Source organism: Varroa destructor, unplaced genomic scaffold (assembly GCF_002443255.2).
Source record: "Varroa destructor unplaced genomic scaffold, Vdes_3.0 BEIS01000002.1, whole genome shotgun sequence".
Taxonomy (NCBI): domain Eukaryota; kingdom Metazoa; phylum Arthropoda; class Arachnida; order Mesostigmata; family Varroidae; genus Varroa; species Varroa destructor.
Genome location: NW_019211455.1, coordinates 14,881,837 through 14,901,413, shown reverse-complemented (window position 1 = coordinate 14,901,413; position 19,577 = coordinate 14,881,837). Strand labels below are relative to the sequence as shown.

Genomic DNA, 19,577 nt, shown 5'->3' with positions numbered 1-19,577 from the left:
TATCCCCCACCAACCCCCAATACTATGTTACTCTTACAGAAATATAAAGCTTCAATTTACGATAGTTTACAGTATTTAACGATTTTTAGATTTTCGAGTTAGCTAGGTAGAAACCTAATATTCTTAATATCCTAATAGTAAATAAAAATAATAATAAAAATAGAATACTGATAATAACAAGGCTTCGCGATGCTACGGCGTCAGTGTTAACGGATGTGTGTGGCGCTCACATTGATCTCACGGTACCTTCAGTCACCGCAGTTTTTACCGTCGGATCTAACAGCTCAGCAGCAGAAATTGATCTGTGTGACGGACCCCATCTACTCATACTAAATCAGTACGGCTATTTATTGGTTTGGCGGATTTCGTCGAAAAAATCTGCTGCCGCAAGATGCTGCGACTCTGTGTGTATCCTATATGAAACACAATTCAACTCTACTTCTCATCCTCTAGTAGTCGACAAATATATGAATTCACCGCAGAGACGTATTGGATGCGTCCACATATAGTGGGGCCATAGTGGTGGTACCGGTTTATTATGGTTTTGGTTGTCCAGGCCGCAGGCCTACCAACTTTTGCTGAGCTTGCCCTTGACGGCGAGTTTAACTAGAATGAGAAACGTCCACTGACATTAACAGGCAGTGAAGGTCACTGTTGTTGTCGCTGCCATTGGCAAAACAGCCCTAGACCGTGTTTACACCGGTTTGCGTTGACATTTACCGAGCAGGTCGTGTTTAACAGCGAATGGTTGGTACCACTCAGCTGATGTATTCGATATGTGGGCTTCGTTGATTAACAAGGTGCACACGACGAAGGGCTCCTCGTTCTTTTAAGTAGACACAAGTTAAGAATCGGAAAACTTAGGAAGCAACAGCGATAGTAGCAGTACCAGAAGACAACCGTACGAGCAAGGACACAAGTAACAGTACAGTTTGAAGTGTCCTATTGAAAAACTTCAAAATCGTGTACAATGCCGTCTAAATGACACTCTATCGTATGGACTTACAAGTCTATGGATGTTATGTACGATTTTTTACATTGTACATATACGGCTTAGGTCGAACCGAGTGCATTCTATAAGCGCGAGGTCTTCCTGCTTTCATATACAGCGTACATGATATGTAGGCACGAAACTACTGCTTTCCGTCTTAAACAAAAGTCGAAATATGTCGGCCTAAGCAATAAAAAATAGCGACGGAAATAGAAGTGCACATAGAATTTTGTCGTGAGCATATCGGATAAGTTAGTGACTTGGGAATTATTCAATACTCAATTAGTAAATCAATCAATTAATTAGACGCTCACATAGCGTATCATGTCAGCCTTTTCCATAAAAGATTCGTGCAGTGTAAAGGTCTGGAGTAGCTTGTTCTATCACAGTAGAACCAAATGCCAGTGTATTTCCTGTTAAATGTGCGAGACGAGCCATATTTGGAAAGGTTATGGCTGTTAGCTAAATGCTGAAAACGACTTCCAAAAATTGACTGGAAACGTGTCGTGTTAATATGCGGTTCGTTTACCTTAAATTAACTGTGTTTATTTTTTACTGAATTTATTTAACTTTAATGCGTAAATAACTTCAGTAAATAGAGCCATTATTAGCTAAACAACAAGTAGGAACTAGTCCTTGTTTTAGAAATACGTACGATCTAGGTAGAATTCGCTGTATCTAATACGTGCTAAGTACTGTGACGGTCAACATTGGTATATATCTATTCGATCAATGGTGTTCTAGCTGCTAAACATCCCGTTTTCACTTGTTTGTAAGTTATGTTCCTATACTGTGAAGGATATTTCAGACGTCAAAGTCTTGCAGTTTTGTGGATATGTTTCTTAAATTCTATTTCTAGTAAATATCTCGTTTGATTTAATTAGAGATGAAGATATCACCGAACTGTTCGCTCATAGGAAGAAAACTCGCCAAAAATTAAACCTTATAAAAGTTGCTGCATGCATTATTGTCTCGTTGCCTACGAAAACTCGAAAGCGGGTACCAAACATCGCAAAAGTTCGACGATAAATAGACTTTGAAATAGCGACGAGAAAATAAAAGTAAAAGAGAAATATGAACTATTCAAAAAGAGTACTTTTGCTTAAGCGTAACAGGCAGTTTGAACGGAGGCAGCTTCTGTAAACCCTTCTTGGAATCAAACAGAAGTCTGCATCAATACTTAGGAAATTGCGGTAGTTGGCATGATCCTGAAACTGACGCAAGCGCGTGGGTCACCGGCAGATTCTTTCATCACGTTTTACTTTCCAAAACCGGCGTATTTTTAACATAACTTAAAAGAAAAGCATATACTATTCATTAACACCAAGGTAGTACCTTACAACTGGTTTTCAATGGACGGCAAACGCCTAGTCATTGCACTCGTATCGGGGTGCCAATCAAAATCAGAGGATTCTCTGCTCAAAGAAGTTCTGCTTGATCAGAACAACCTTTTCCGTTGGATACGGTTACTTAATGGTAGTTGAAGTGACCTATGTACAACAGCGTCTAAATGCTGATCGACAGCTGAGCAGGCTTCTCCTGGAGTTCGTCGACGCATCTCGTAACAAGGCGTTTGCTACCAAAAAGCTTTAGCGTCAGCATACCTACGCCCGGATATGTGGCGAGTCGCTTCCATCTACCTACGTACTGCTATATGAAAATATTTCCATAAACGAGTTAACTGAGCTGAGCCACCTAATTAGACTCAAAGTTCTCCCTGTCATTAAAAATGATGTCGTTGATTCTTAGCTGAGCGAACTTATCGGCGGCTAAGCCGTTTAGCTTACAAACTACGGTTCGAATCAGGAGTCGAACTATGTTTTTATCAAGTTATTCATTTAAAGAAAGTAAATGATCTTAAGCAATCTGTTGACTTCGCAGACTCGATGCATTTTCTTTTGCTGAACAATTTCGAAAAAGAACTCAGTACTCTGGTTGAGACTGACTGTGGTGCAAATCGGGCTTTTCCGCTACTGATAACCCCGTTGGTGTTGAGCATATTGTGAAATACATGGAACAACTACATCAAAAGACCGTTCGCAAGCGTACTCCTAAATATCTCTACCTCCGATGTTTTGTCGAGAGAAACAAGGATTTCGACCCGAAGGATCATTGAAGCAGACGCCAGGTGATGTTCTGGGTTTTAACCTGTGTGAAAAGCGACGCTTTTTAGAGTCCATTTATCAAAACAACTATAAAAAAATCTACGATGGAAATTTCTATCAAGGTATTCTCCATAAGGGCGACTGGCCTACCATTCTGAAGCAACGCTCAAAGAAACAGAATTATTTTTTAGCCAACTTTTACGGCTTCGATAGTGGCGAAACTTTTTCGAGAGCGATACTTCCATTTACAGAGTCGTTCCTTGGTCTCAAGGACCTTCCCGTTACTGAGCGGATCCCAAATGGAAATGGGATCCTGTATAATCTAACGATTCTTTGCACGATCATTTGACGCGACGGGAAAGCCCTCAAAGAGCACGTGGAGTTTGTCGTTAAACGCTGCTGCAACGGGGCATCTAGTGTTAAAGATTTGATCGGAACTGCTATTCAGAAATACTACGAAACTGAGGTTCACGTTAGGGCGGGTCTTCGGCTTCATGTTGAATAATTTTCTGAGGTTACGCAATTTAGTACACATATGCAAACTCTGGCATTGTTTGATTTTCTTTTCCTTATTTTGAAGTCGATTGACTGAAAAGATATAGACAGGGTGAAAGACTTTGCTGACATATTCTCATGGCCCTGCAGTTTCGTGGAGAACTTCAAACCTATATATGTAGTTATAAAGTTTACTCAAGTTAAAAACGGGCTTAAAATTATATGGCCATGTGGCCATGGCCAACATGTGCTGAAATAAAGCGCGCAGGTAACAGGCTTTATGCAACAGCTAGACTAAGATCATGAACCTTTCCTTCCATTAGTGTAACGTATAATATTTTAAAGCTATAACCCAGGCCCTGATCTTCGGAACTGAGATAATCATGTTACATGGACGCGATCAAGTTGTTTGTCTAACAATATCCCTATTGCACAGCCCTCGAATATACGCTACGTACGTCATTATGACGCTACGTGTCAATGGTAGAGGAAACGAGCGAGCATTGGTCAGCTACTCGACTAAAACAGGCAGTCTGCAAAGGGGGTGTCTTTAAAAGCGAAAATGCCAGCGACATCAACGGAGAGAAGGAGAGACAAACCATTCATCCTCAGCCGGCTGACAGACAATCAACGAAGTGCCAGGCTCACCTAGACCCAGCCCAGTGGCCTTTTTGTGTGCATTCCGTCCAAAAAAACTGCTGCTTTCATTATTTCGTTCCATAAATTAATCTGTGGACAGTATAGAACGCTTCACAGTTAAAACTCACCGCATGCATATAGGCTATGACATTTAGTTCGGGGAACCAGTACGTCTGCACTATATGCGTACGATACAGCCACTAGCAGAATACGTGAGTACTGCATTTACTTTAGACTCGAAAATATATAATATCATAATGGTTATGAGTGTTTTGTTTATCGGTGTCGAGCTGGATGGCCTGTACATTTCTCACCTCTTATGAGGGCAAGGTCCTATTAAAGCCAATTAGAATATCCAACAAACCACAAAGAAGGGAAATTCAATAGAATTGATTTTAAGTGAAGAAATTTTGTTCAAAAGGCTACAATGTGCCCAAAAAACATAGCATCCGAAACGTCATTTCGCGTCATCGGGTAGATTGTGATGTAGCGTAGAAGCTTGCTATCCAGATCAGCTTGCATGTCGCAGTGCCGCTCTTACTATAGTCCCATGCAGACATCTTCTTCATACCTCCAATTTTAAATAAGTAGTACTTGTGCAGCTAAATGTTGATAAATTAGTCCAAATTTAACTCGGATGGAAAGCTTATACAGTAGAAGCGGATTGGCGGTCTAACGATACTTTCTGAATCTATATTTCTAGTTTTACGTACACTTTCATCGTTGAAAATTGTTTGCTATCTAAGGGAGTTCACCTAGTGTGTGTTAGGCCTTTCTATATTATTATGAGTTATTTACATAATAAGTGTTACGGATTTATAAGGAAGTCAATTTCTTTTGCGCTCACCTGCAGGATTACATGATTGAAATGGCCGGTTTAGCAGTGCTTTATCTATTATTGTATGGATGCAATAGATCATTATTAGGGCTATATGTCCAATATAGAACGTTTAGATAGGTAATGGTCACCTCGTTTTGATTGGTATAACATTCGACTTTTTTAATCGTCTTTGTGAGCGAAAAAGATATGGCAGCTGTTACTGCTAACGTTCTGTTAAATTAAGAGTTAAGTAGTTAGCGTCATATCAACCAAAGCTTAGGTTCGAGGTTTGCGCAAATTGGCCAGAGGGTTTCGCTTTCTGCCAGTACAACCTAAGACTGGTGGAGAATTGTGCGTTACTAGACCAGGGCAGAAGTTCCGTAATCGTTAAGCGTATCGATGGTAACATCGTTTAATGTACGCTAGATAATGCGCTCTGGCAACAACCACGCGTGCTGACGTAATGTTGATCAAAACGATGCTTGTAGCCAGTTGTCCGTATTAAGCTACAGAGTGAAATCAATCAGGCGATGAATATGGCCTTTAAGTATCAGCCAATACGGACCGAAGTCTGACTCTAGAATTTTCGAGAAGCACTTCGTCAAGTTAGGAAAGCAAGTATAACTGCTCGTGACATTGGGGTTTTGACTTAGACAAAAAAAAATTCCGTATAATTTAGAGAATGCCCACACATGTTGGTGTTCGGTTTTTATAGATTACTTTTGGGTCAGCATAGCTTAATAGAGTATAGCGACCATATTTTGCACTGACCTTATGATGTAAACAGACATACGAAAAAAGATGCATTAGTGAATATATATGATAGATTTTTGTTATTACAGAATGATGCAATGTAATGAAATTGAGATTCAAAATAATGGGCACTGTCACATGCAGAACAACATAGCGGAGTAGGCATAGTGGCTTAATGACATCATGTGTTGGGAGGATCCTCATTCATCGAAGGTTGGGGTACTTATGGAGTGCTAATGTACATCTACTTCAATTTTTGTAGGTTTTTTAAATATGGACGCAGAAGCTCTAGCCGTCGCGCTCGTATCTGGGGGTCGAGGGGAATCAGAGAAGTTCCGGCTGATCCGAAGCAGCTTTCCAGCCGAAGGCCCTGGCCCGTTTACAAGAGCTGATGTAGCATTCGTGCAGAGTTGTTTAGGACGCGATAGAAGGCTTGTCAGGCTTGCCCTTGAGTTCGCAGACGTTTCATGCAATCGGGACTTCGCTATTGCGGAATTAAGCAGTGGAAACACCATCACCTCAAGACATGTAGCGACTCGTTTCCACTGGCTGTACACTACTGAAAGTATACTCAACGAAGCGTTTTTATCAAACGAACTAGTTAAAATGAGCCATTCAACGCGACTCAAGGTGTTCAATAGCATCGGAAAGAATGTAACTGACGTCCAATTAGGAGACCAGCTATGGAACTTTGTGAAAACAAAGTTCTTATTGCGCGACTCGAATAGGTTACTGGCAGCCTGTAGCAATAGCCTCATCCTTCGTGAAGTGTCCACCAGCAAAATTGTTCAGCTCACGGATGCCCAGATGCTGCAGATTCTTCAAAAGAGGTTTGATTCGGGCATTGAGCTACTGCAGGCACTGGCTTTTGCACAGAAGAACAGCACATTTAGGAAGCCGGTTGCGTTCGACAATTCGTTGCATTATATTCTCCTAAAGGATTTTGAGAAAGGATTCAATATACTCACAGAAACCGCTATAAATAAGAGCCTCGGTGCCAATCGTACTCGATCGTTACTAAAAGCGTTTCGGTCCGGAGGAAGTAGTTCTGCTTCTAGGGATCGCATAGTCAAGTACTCAATCTTCCTTCACAGGAAAGCACTACGTAGGTATGCCCCTACTGATCTATACCTAGAATGCTTTGTTAGGAACAACATACATTTATACTCGGAAAATGACTTGCAATGGAGGAAACAAGCATTCAGACCCGAAAAACAGGCCAGTGTCCACATACTGATGTCGTGGTTGACTGGCCTTTCGATGTCTGTCAAAAGAGAATTCCTAGAGGCCCTATTTCGGAAAACGTACAATAAACCAATAATGGATGTTCCCACAAAGGTGTTTCCAGAAATGCTGTACATTCTTAGCGAAGAGGAGCGGTTGCGCATTGTAAATTGGCGACTGCAAAAGAAAGAGTACTCCTTAGCGCGAATAACGTGTTCGGCGGTACCCTCAACCAAAGAGTACTTTTGGAGGTCGATGCTTCCATGTTACCTATCGTTTCCCGATTTAAAACACCTCTTAGCAGTAGAACGTAACGTGCGCGTACGTGAAATACTTTACCGCCTTATAGTTACCTCCGCAGTAATACAATGCGATAGCAAAGCTATCGAGATGCAACTGAACTTTGTCGTCGAAAGATGCCGCAGTGAACAGTCGATCATTTACAAAGCAATTTTTGAAACTCTTGAGGAATATTATTGTCTAAAAAACCGTGTTAAGGCAAATATATGGCCTGCATTAAAAAAACTCTTTGACATGATTCTGCTCAAAGAGAGGAGACAAGTGAGTGTATCTTGTTTACGATTGCTGGTCCGACTGTTAGAAAAAGTTAATCCGGACGATATAGATACGGTGAAGCAGATGGCTGAAACTCTTACAAAAGTGCATGTTACTTGCCAACTGTTATGGCCCGAGAGCATTATGGCGGAATTCAAGCGACTACATCGGCGCAGTCAAACGCTCGTTTTGAAAACAATTCTAGAAGCTCAAGAGCCATATTTGATGATTAGGCAAAAAGAGGGGTATTCTAAAACTCTACATATGTGGCGAATCTTTGAGGCCGTCGATAACCTGAAACTAAAGATAGACTTCCGTCAGTATCCCAACAGTCTGGCTTTTCTGAAGCACTTAGTATCAGGTGATGATAAACGCGCATACTGGGAGAGTAATAAAATCGTACGTCGAGCATATCAACTTATCAAGGATTTTTTAACAGAGGGAGACTCCGTTAAAAAAGGGGTCGATGGAGAGCACGATGCCCATTTTACATATGTCAGAATTCGACATGCCAACGATGTCGCCAGTTGTGTCGACATCAATGTTATCCTAAGCGGAACGCCTCTTGCGATCCTGATTCGGATTTGTCAGCTGCTGGCCGCTAATGATGCTATAACCCCACGAATGCTTCAAATGTCCTTGAGCCTACTGGACGATCCCGAGCGCCGTGTTTCAGCTGCTCGTTTTTTAGCGCTATGCCTGCCAACCTGTGACTTGCCAAAGCACTTCAATGGTTATTGTCCTGAACAAGATATTAGCAAAATTGACCCCGCTTACTACGAAGTGCAGAAGGCCATGCTCAACGCCACCAAATTAATTAGTGACTCTGCGATCGCATTAGAGATAATTGGAAAGTTTATGCAAGGCGACTATCTGAAGATGGCCGTCCATGCTTTTAATTACCACTGCTCAAAGGCACCACCTGCCATCGTGCTACCGCTGCTAACAGACGGTTTAACCAATAATAGCTCGGTAGTTAAGCAGAAGGAGTTTCTTCGCTGGTTTTTCATTTATACATCTGACCATAATGCAAAACTAAACGAGATCTTTGCGTCGGCTAAAAGCAGCTCCGTAAAGCGGGAACTGCTCAAGATAGCTTATCGTAAAGCGGAAGCTGACGGGGACGAGGCTTGGCCAACCCTACAAGCCTGTCTTAACATACAAGAGACGAGAGATAAGCAAACGCTAATTCTTCTTTTTACTAAAGATTGCATCGATGATCGCTTAAACGATTATCTTCCAGATTTGTTCCGCTTCATTTTGACGTGCGCAGAAGACATGTCGGATATACATAAGTTGAAATTTAGTAGTTTCTTAGACCGAGCCGCTTGTTACATATCAAGAATTCCTCAGAATCTTGCGCAAAGCCTCTGTGTTGCGGCCCTCGAACAGGCAAAGTTATCCGCAACTGCTGAGCAATTAAAGTACTGTTCAAAGCCTGAACTTAGTAACTACATCGGGCGTTTTGCCTTGCAGAACGGCCAGACCAATTTGAAATTCCTTGAAGATCAACTCGAGTTATTGCTGAAGGAGGCTGACGACCATATAGAGCCGACTCTCTGGATAATAATTCGAACGATTTGTAATGCAGTCGTGGAAAGTAGGCGTATTGATGGGGCTGATCATTTATCAGTTCTTCAGGCCATGCATAGGACTCTAAGATCGCAGATTGCGACCTGTTTATTGCAATCGGTGTACGTTGAACTTATACAGATTATAATGGACCTGGTACCAGCAAAAAATGCTGACCAAACCTCTATGGTATCCTTCGTTCTGAATTACACAATGAGAGGGATCGAACTTATTTGCGAACGCCTTGATGAGTTTGGTAATCAGATGACTGGCCTTTTAGCGCCACTGCTAACAGACGCTATAGAGATCATTATTGGGAAACAAACGGAATACCACGCCAATATGGTTGAGACGTACACGGCAACGTCTCCAATCCGTCATGCTTGGTTATTAATCGACTGCCTTCCGCCTAAAGGGAGCTTAACTTATATAAAGAACTCAGAAACCTATGATCAATTTATCGATAAAATCCAGCATAGCTCAAATGTAGCTCTCAAAGTTATGCTTAAATACAAACTAAACGTTCGAAAAAGGAAAATAGTTACAATTTAGTGAACGCTTATACTGTAGTTTGTAAATCGAGGACTATTAAAGTGTACGCTTCAATATTCTTTTTAGTGTATAATTTTGTGTGAAGTAAGTCATTAATAGCGAGATCGAAGTTAAGGAAGTTGTAGCACTACACGAGGTGCTAGGATATGAACGACACGTTGATTACGGTGCAACGCTCCTCGAAGCTCCATCTTTGTTGCTTGTTGGTATTGTCTCCCGCTGTCTGTGTTCGCTTAAGCATTTCTGTACATCTCCATCAACTTGTTATTTTTGCGAAATTAATTTATCCTAAACCTAAGCTAAAATTATCTCGTAATTTTTACCTTAATAATACAACATCTGTTTTCCAATTACCTAAGCTATCTTATTAAATCTACTATGAAAACTACTGAAACTCATACCAGTAAATTAATTGTTTCCAGGTGAGCTCTCACTCCCGTCGTATGTAATAGATACTGTAGGTTTTCACCACATTGTCCTACTAATAGCCACGTGCTAAGTATCATTTTTGTCTCTGAGCATCGTCGTCCCATAAACAGATTTCTTTAGCTGCTGATCTATTGCTTCTCAAAATCTCCATTATTAAGGTGTAACTGCGATAAGGCCTCAATAAGAGCTTTATAAGATCTTCAAAATTTCTGTCCGGTTGGATAAGCTCTGTGCCTGTATTTCTTTCATCGTGATGCCAAGGTTACTCATCGAGGACTGGCTTGCGTTTTTGAAAAAAAACCTGAAGTGTGCCAACTGGAAATAAGGACTAATTCTGCATAAATCGTTTTGCTGGATATCGTCTATTTATAGTTCTAAAAAAATCGTCTACTGTTAAAATCGATCAATCATCGGTCTCCTAAAGTTGATTCGGGCTTTGATCTATTCACGTGGCTTATTATACATTCGATGAATACTTTGCAATTAATTCCCGTATTATTAGATTAATGTGCTCCGAACGGCATAGCCGTGGCAGTATAAATATCGCTTGAGGCTTATGTTTGTTGTCTGCTGTTGTCCTCGCCCGAAATCGATCACCTGGATACCTTTAACTAAAAAAAAATATGCAGCAAAAACAGAATTCAGATACGGTGCGATTTTTGCATACTTTCTCAGTTTTTTTTGTGTTTACTAGGTTCTCTTTTTACGGTTCCAGATGTTCTATTGGTTTCCGCTTTGTACTTCAAAATTTAGTGGGGAAAATCAGAGCCTTTAGATACTGATATTCAAGTAAAGAAACCTTCGTACAAAAAGTTTGGAACCTTATCAAAATACAACATTGTAATAAAACGTTGCAGGTACCTGTCTGTCTGTCTGTCTGCATGCATAACTGTTCACGCATCACGCCCCGGTTGAATGTTCAGGTTTATTAAACTAAAGAAAAATAATCTACTACGTAACAAAAAACTGGGCTTGGCAAAAAACAATACACTATTTTAGCGAGAAGCATATAGCACCACTTCGTTCCGAATCTCAATTTGAAATTCCTCCATTACACGTCCATCGTGCCAATGGCCCAATGCTATTATTATTTGCACTAAATATAGTAAAGCAGTTTACTTAAAGGAGACTTGAAAGAAACTACAACACTGTTATTATAATTCTGTAGCATATTCACTTGCGTGCTTGGTCCTCTACGATTGTCGACAAATTCGGGCCTTGCGAAATTACACCTTCTCATTAATGTACAACCGCGGGTCGAAGACTAATCGATCCGTCCGAACAGTCCCCGTATGATGCTGACGCGTTAGAAGGAACGCGTGTTGCTCGATCGACCAGTTATGAAAACTGAAGACACAAACTTGCTCATCATATTTGAGGTTTAGGCCACTCAACCCGCGCATAGCGTTTTGTTCAAGAATGATCCGAGTTCATCCTCTCAAGTATTTATTTTGTAATTCAGCTTGTAGCAATCCCCATCGGAGGCAACGATGATGCCACCATTTTTTCTAGCTCTAAACCTAAGATTCTCCTGTCGGGGTAACCTGCAGCTCGCTTTACGATTTTTGCTTTACTCCATCGCGTCAGGACGTCGCAGGAAACTAGGTCCAGTTCATAAGGTTATGGCAGCTGCTTGCTTTATAAAAACTAGTGTACGTGTAGTAAAATGTGTCTGTATATGGAGGACATAAAACACGTACCACAGCTCTGATTTCTTGCATCGGACATTTTGTTGATAGTACTCTTTGGTGAGCGTGGACGCATAAACGCATAAAATGGCCTGAAATAGACCAATGTCAACCTGTATTGATTCGGCGGTCCACAAGCGTGCGTCGTTTTACTCCTACGTTCTCGGCTGTAACCGCTGTAATAAGTTTCTCAGGATGACGATCGTCATCGAGGAAGTTCTGTCGGTCTCCGAAACCCTTGAACCATATTTTCAGTTGAGCCTTACCGAATGATTGACTTTTCCGCAGAATGTTTTACCTATGTACCGCAAAAGCACGTGCCCCTTTTGCCCAAGAAACGTGAATCATACGCAATCCTTCGATGGCGGAAGAATTCAAAACGACTTATTTTTGAACGAAGTGCTATGCAATTATAACTTAACCGAATAGCTTTTCTTAGTACCTAATTATCGTCACTGACACCTAACCGAATAGCTTTTCTTAGCACCTAATTATCGTCACTGACACCTATCAATTTTAGCTTGAACTCCCTAAGTTATAGTAGACTCGCCGTTTTCGCGCGGTGAACTTATTCAACATTTTTAGTTTGCCGTGACAATTTCATTACATAATGACCTACCCTAATTAAATATTTAAGTTCAATAACAGCGCTTTTCACTTTTACAATTCTATGAATAGTAATGCATATGTATCTGAGCTCAGCAGCTTGCTATTGTAACTTGGATATATTAAAGATGACCACTTATTAATCGCCAACACCCATGAACTCCATGTCCGTCAAGTGCTAATATTTACGTTGAAACATCTTCACAGTCCACCAACGACTTGACGTTTTTGCTGTTTTTTTTTGCAATCTAAAAAACAATTTTTCTGCCGTCGCTCGCAATGGCTACTGCAGCTCAAGCCATTTCGTTGCTCTGAAGTTCAGAAAATTTGTCAATTTTGTATTTAATTAATCAATTTAATATACGAAATCATCGCGCTCGCTCTTGTGCCTACATGTCATCCTCATCTGTGTGATTCTTTTCGACAGATGAACGCAGCTCCGGTCCATCTTCTTCAAATTGGTTCTGATAGTAGCCATCATAGGCGCGAAATAGTCGGTCCAAAATCGGCCGATCGACCCGCATACAAGATGCAGGTACGACGCTTATGCTTCGTTGCACGCTTGCATCATTCAGCTTTCTGGAAACAAACGCACATACACATTCAAGAAGCTACAACACATTAAATCTTGTGAAACTTCTCACCGAATCTCTCTACCCAGTAGTTTCAACAAATACAGATGTTGTCCGAATATATGATAACGTTTCACCGACATGGAGGTGCCCCATCACCACGAGGAGTCCGATAGTAAATCCTGCTTTTTTTCCCAAATTTTTGCATGTATATATACACTTCCTATTTATAAGTAAACCCTTCCGCTGCATCCTTCATGATTCTCTGTAGTAATAATACTAATTTGCGCTGAACTCGTCTAAAAAGTCTGTATTAAAGACGAAGTTGCACTCAGGAAGCATACGTTTAATGATTTGTGAAAACCTCGCCTGATTGAAATGACGTGGTCTCTGTGTGTAGTTGTCATAAATATACATATGTTCCGAACGGTGAAACCTTAGTTCTTACTAATTTTGATATATGTTTTCTTATAATGAAATAATTACGCAGTGAATCTATAAGAACTAAGGTATCGCCGTATCATTTCGGAGTCGACCCTTTTTTCGTTATGATGTTGACGTCGGCACCGCGGGAGTGACTGAACCCGAGGTAAGCGAACGTAAACGTGATAAGACAAACATGTAAATAGTAAATGTTTGTTTTATCGCCTTTTTTTTTTTTTTTTTATAAGTTGGTTGCAGAATGTTTCTTCTTGTTATATGGGCAACACGTACCCTGAAAGGTCATCGAGTGTGAGGCCGGTTACTGGTGATCCATTAAAAGCAATCAGGACATCACCTGAATACACGTTGCAGCCTAATCTACTGTGCACGTGCAGTAACACAGTGACTTTCACGAAAGCTTTCGTTGTTGGTTCATAGTAGGAGCCTACCCGAAGTGTGAACATATTGGAACCAATGCCCAATCCAATCACGACCTGCAAGCGTGCACGACGCAGAGGACTCTATATTACACGCGTACTCACTACGACGTCGCGTGAGGTACAAACATGCATGCTAGAAGAAACGTAAAACAGAAGTGATTGAATGCATTACCTCAATCGGTTTAAAATGTGCTAGAACAAGACGCATATCTATTCGGCTCAAAAGTAGGCGCATTGTCCCAGATGAGAGCACCGTCACAATCACCTCATCAAAGCCCGGAGCGGCCATCAGAGCTTCTACTTCCGCCCGCGAACCGTCGATAACGCTCACCCCATTGACAGCTATCACGACGTCACCCTCTGTTAAACTAGAATACTGCAATAGGGATAATAGAGGATTTTGAATGGAGTGTAAAAATCGTCTGTAGATAGGCTGAGATATTGTGCTAAAATAGAAAAGCAAGCGAAAATCTACATTGGCTCCGTGTAGTTTGTTTTTTGCCAAGAGTTTTTTTAGCTGTATCAAGCGTAAGCTGTATCGAACGTACGTTGAGTTGAACTGCATAGATTAAGAAAAAGAATGCCACAAGAAGTCTCATCACAGAATTCTTAAGAGTCAAGATTGAAGTTCTTTATTGCAGAACTTACTTTTATTCATTAAAATCTAATCATTTCAGTAATAGCAGTAATGAATAATATTCCTTGTCACTACAAAACAAATAAGCCAAAACAAATTTCTAAGGTGTCGGTAGCCTGCTTTGAAATACAGTCTTAACTACAGAATCTTGGGTTTTCACAAATTGACTGTGAGAACAGTGTCCAAACAAAGAATTGACTAGATAATAGGTAATTAGTCTTATTAATAATAAAATTACGAAGTTAACTTTGGAAATGGAAACATTGTCTGGAACACAACGTTCCTCATGTGTATTATTTTTAAAAAGGTTTAGGAAGTTGCAATCATAATTAAAGAAGTTTACGGATTTTTACTGTTGTTAGGCCTGAGCTTTGCTGTCTTATATAAAAGTACTTTTTTTATATAAGAAAGACAACAGTAAAGATTTAATAACACTCAAGTACTTCAGCTTTTAAAAAGGTGTTTTCAATGCTTCGACCGATGCTAATGTTTTCTTAACGAAAAAGCATTGCGGAACTATATGCAGAACTTCTTCACCAATTTTGTGACCATGCGTAGGCTTGTTTAATCGAAGGCTATACAACTATAGTCGTACTCTATATTATTTCTAGCGTCATCATCATAGTTGTCTGAACACGCCGTTCGATATACATTCTGTTCTGCTCACCGCTGTAGGGTCATTAGGCGCGATATTTGTGACAACGTAGTAAATCCTGCAGTCTTCACCCAGGGTTGGCTCCAACCGGGCTGCGACTCGATGGCTACGTCCTTTAGGTATAGCGATGTCTATTCGCTCTGCTTGCAATGGGTTCTCAAGTGACTTCGTCGAGTTAAAATCCAAAACGTTACTGTGTGCGAATCGCTGAATACTTTTGAACAAAGGCGCAGACGATGCAGCTTCTACGGGGATACCTGACCGCATAACCTCTCGAAACATGGTTGACATATACGTAAACAATGGCTGATGTCCGCCTTTCTTATCTGACACAAAAGCGTTAAGTGATTATTTACACATTCACGTATTCCAGTGATTATTTATGCATATTCACGTATATACGCATGCTACAGAAATTGTTTGTTTTTTTTTTGCGAAGAACTCACAATTCATAACTTTGGTATGTCGCTAAGTTTATCAGTAGGTAAGATTCATCAGTGTCGTAGTACTGGCTCTTCGCCGAGGTAGGTACGCCTTTATGCCTCGATTTTGCTAATGAGGGACAGTTATTTACACGATTTCAGAAAAATTCAAGAGTGCTCTTTGCGTAAAATTGTAGTCAAATGCAGACCTAAGTACTAAGACAATCTTAACCGGAGGAAGTTATAGAAGCTTTTGCTACGCGCGACTCCTCAACATGGAAATGATCACTGCGTTTAAGTTAAACCTCCTCACCAAAAAAGTTTTATTGACAAATAGCTCAAATACGAAGCGCTAACGCCGTTACCTTGGTTGCAGTTTAGTGCTACATCTATACTCGGTTCGAATCTGTTTCGTAGCAACGCAATAATGCGATACGCGTTGATTGGCTCGCGCTTGGTATCAGGCTATAATTATTATTGTATATATATATATTATAATTATTTCGCAAGTGGCCCAATACACGGTATCGTTACACACCTTTAAGGTCTTGTACTCGTGGAAGCGGCCGTGACTTGGTCTCAGGGGAAGCCTCTGGCGAAAGACGCATGATGAACGAATCAGTGAGGTGTTCTCGATGATCTCTGGTATTTTTTCCTCTGGCTGCCTCATACATGACCTCCCCAAACGCAGGAAGACGCATTAAGCAGTCAGCAGATTGCAACCATGTCCAATCTATGTTGGCTAGAAAAGGGGCATTAATAATGTCGTTGTACTGGACTGAACCAAGTCGTTCCAGAGCACGTTTTCTAAGCAATCCCAAAATCAGGTTAATCGCTGGCCGAACGATATGTTCACGATTCGATTTGAACTTGGGAAACCGAACTTCTTCGTTGCAAATCTGATTCTGTTGGTACATAGGAGGAACGGATATTTAACAACTATCATTGACCTGCAATAGTGATGAATAGTTTCTAGCCATTATTCCAAAGCATTGGCAAACAATTTGGCCGTCCGCAGTTTCGTGGAAAAAAAAACAACAAAAACCTCGTTTCGTATATCCTCTAAATAAAGCCAAGCTATACGCACCTTCAGCGTCACCTCGTTCTGACCCCGGAACGGCACTCGACCAATCATGAGCTTGTAGAGCGTGATTCCTAATGACCACCAATCCATCGCTCGACCGTATGCCTTCCGACAGTGAACCTCAGGAGCCATGTAAGGTGGTGTGCCAGCAATTTCCATATCATTTAACTCCACTGCAGTTCGCCGAAAATACGACCTGAATATGACAATATGGCGTGATCACTACAGAGTGGCATCTGTAATGAATCCGCAGAGCAGTATATTTAGGCAAGCCGCTAAGAACGAGACTAGAACGAGCTTCGCTTCGAGCGCCATATGACTGAAATGACGAAAAAAAGCTTCAACTCACAGGATATGGCGTGTCGCGAAATGACCCACGCAGACCTTGTTGGTGTCGAAATCTATTAGTTTTACCCGGCCGCCAAACGAAAGTAAAGCGTTACTTCCTTTGATATCTCTATGGATCAGTCCGTAGAAGTGCATGTGAACTACAGCTGCCATCAGTTGGGCAAAGATGATCCGGCTCTGCTTCACCCGGAGACTCTGCGCTCGATCGACGACTGTAGAATTTACAGAAAAAAAAAAAAAAGAAAAACAGCTTTAATTTGGTAAAGTAAGTTAGGCATTTTTCTAAAACATTTTAGCACCCATCTGGTCACGAAGCCGCTATTAGGTTCACCGGTTCATTGCTTTTCGATGAAGATCAAATCAATTATGATTTGATCTTTAGGAGTGTTAACTAAGCAAATGTTTCTAATTATAGAAGCTATTTCTAATTTAGTATGTGGAGCACAGAAATGCTGTGGTGATCCCCTTGTGGCGCTTTACCTTTTTGCAGGTCGACGGCCTTCACGTATTCCATAACTGTAACCGTACACTTCTCGTCAACGCTGAAGACACAAAAGTACGATACAATAAATGGATGATCAATAACAGATGCCACCACACGATCCGCCGTCGCATGCTCGACTGCGCTAAAACACGTCGTCGACACGATCTTTAATGTACAAACCATATTTGCTGCAATGTGACATACGCAGGACAAATATACAGGCTCTTTATAGGCTCAAGAATCAATCGGAATTGCAATAGTTTTGCTGGATCAAGTGAAGCTTTGCAGGAGGTAACATCGCTGCTTTATGCTGACAGTACGATTCGTCATATCCGAATCTAGCGCTAACGCTATATGGCTAATTACAAAGCTACTGCAAAACAGGAGCGTTATGGCGGGATGTACGCTAATGTGTAAAATGTGAAGCCTTAGACTGAACGCTATTAGGTCCAGATTGATCTATTTTAGATAGATGCAATGATTTTGAGCGATCGCGCGCGTTACGCATATGCAAGCAAAACCCAAGACCAACGAGTTTATGCGCCTACCCGGATTATATCTCGCTTTGTAGACAGACCCGAAAGCACCGGCTCCGAGAAGCCTTTCTGGGGTGAAATCGCCAATAAGAGGGAGACAGTGAATGGCTGGTTCAGGTCGATTCTCGTACACGGCTATAGCGCTACGCTCTACACACCAGTCAGCCACTCTAAGGATATCACATGCCTCGCAGTTTCCAAGGCGAGACAGGTGCGCGGTGAGTTCACCCAGATATATCTACAAAGAAAAACTTACTTCGTTTGCGTGCTCTATTGAAGAGATAAACTACACGAAAGCGATCTTTCACGAGAAAAAGTCGAAGACCTATATCCGCACGTTCCGAACTATTAATTTTCCTGATTGTCCCAAACGAGTGCCCAGAGAATACGTGGAGCATATACAAAGTGCCGTACCGGTCACCCTTAGGTCTTTGTTTGTGCGGTCTCTATGGAACACGGAAATTATAGAGCCACGGATAGGGCCATAGCAAGCAAGGAAAGGCAAAGCTAATAAAAAACCGGGCTTCAATAGCTAGAGAATTGTGCTGAAGTTAATGAACAAACGTACCGAGAGCTGTCGAATGAGCAAGGCAAACTGGTGTGCGACGAATACATCACGATCCATACAAAGGTCGTGTAACTCGTAGAGACTAATAAACATATCCTGTAGATCAAATAGTAACAGCCGTTTGTCCACCATTTTCTCATGCATTTCCTGCACCCATAGAAGAATCTGGTGATAGCAACGACAAAAATGCACGATTTATTCAGTTGCGCCCGATGCGTCTCCAAAACATGCAGCCACACGTGGATAGCAGGTGTCAAAATTGTCCTACGCTTTCCTTTGAGATCTTTTTTTTTTATCAAATTATATCGAGCAATGCTTCGCAGGATTTGAAATCCCTCTTCTCTCGAAAATTCTCGCAACTCGGTAAATAAAACAGCAACAACAGTATCACAATACGCTATGGAATCATATACCTGAACTTACCTGCTGGTAGGAGAAATGCAGTAAAGGATCTCTGTCTGTATCAGCAGCAAAATTAGATGAGTACCAGTTCTCCAATAGAGCAGCCGCGACCCGCACAACTCTCGGATAGATCACTGTCAAGCGGCTCATCGCCGAGGCAGCCCGAACGATCTCATCCCGGGTCGCTTCGGGAACTTTGAATCGGATCAATTCGACCACTTCCTCACTAAGTTGAGCCGGCATTCACGTGAAAAAAACAGAGCCAAATGTTTAATAAATGCTACGGTCGATTTTTGTTCTTAAACGACGCCGATCAAATAGGCCCTCTGCAGCGGCCGGGATTTCCGTCTAGCCAGATTTGATCAATATTCCAATCAACGATATCCATAACATAACGCTGGTGCCGAAAAATTCTCTCGAAAAAACTCACTCGGGTTTAATGAACCGATCATCAACTCTTTCCCGAAAGTCTGTCATTCTGCCCTGTTGAGGCAGCAGGCCCTCTGCTGAACCCTCTTAGGAACTAATTTGCCAAGTTCGTTGTTTTCAGACGAGTGGCGCGCTTCAAGTCGAAGTT

At 41.4% G+C, this 19,577-nt stretch overlaps 2 protein-coding genes across 5 annotated transcripts; one reads left to right on the top strand and one right to left on the bottom strand.

The window, feature by feature from the left end:
- Positions 1–708: 708 nt before the first annotated feature.
- LOC111244488 (uncharacterized) lies at positions 709–12,433 on the top strand. 2 transcript variants are annotated; one of them, XM_086979939.1, is made up of 3 exons: positions 709–1,023; positions 4,028–4,442; positions 6,066–12,433. In XM_086979939.1, exon 3 carries the CDS (start codon positions 6,077–6,079, stop codon positions 9,704–9,706), a length of 3,630 nt encoding a protein of 1,209 aa, XP_086836065.1. In that variant the 5' UTR covers positions 709–1,023; positions 4,028–4,442; positions 6,066–6,076; the 3' UTR covers positions 9,707–12,433. The 2 variants fall into 2 exon arrangements, with proteins under 2 accessions (XP_086836065.1, XP_022647422.1); XM_022791687.2 differs by having other exon boundaries at positions 709–1,510.
- A 132-nt stretch (positions 12,434–12,565) lies between these two features.
- On the bottom strand, positions 12,566–19,563 carry LOC111245173 (uncharacterized). 3 transcript variants are annotated; one of them, XM_022793143.2, is made up of 12 exons: positions 19,431–19,563; positions 19,022–19,226; positions 18,599–18,763; positions 18,043–18,268; positions 17,491–17,682; positions 17,012–17,222; positions 16,666–16,858; positions 16,117–16,483; positions 15,169–15,482; positions 14,037–14,240; positions 13,716–13,918; positions 12,566–13,008 (listed from the first exon to the last, which is right to left on the bottom strand). In XM_022793143.2, exons 1-12 carry the CDS (start codon positions 19,475–19,477, stop codon positions 12,819–12,821), a joined length of 2,517 nt encoding a protein of 838 aa, XP_022648878.1. In that variant the 5' UTR covers positions 19,478–19,563; the 3' UTR covers positions 12,566–12,818. The 3 variants fall into 3 exon arrangements, with proteins under 3 accessions (XP_022648878.1, XP_022648879.1, XP_086836066.1); XM_022793144.2 differs by lacking the exon at positions 18,043–18,268 and having other exon boundaries at positions 17,491–17,659; XM_086979940.1 differs by lacking the exon at positions 13,716–13,918 and having other exon boundaries at positions 12,874–13,008.
- Positions 19,564–19,577: the final 14 nt, after the last annotated feature.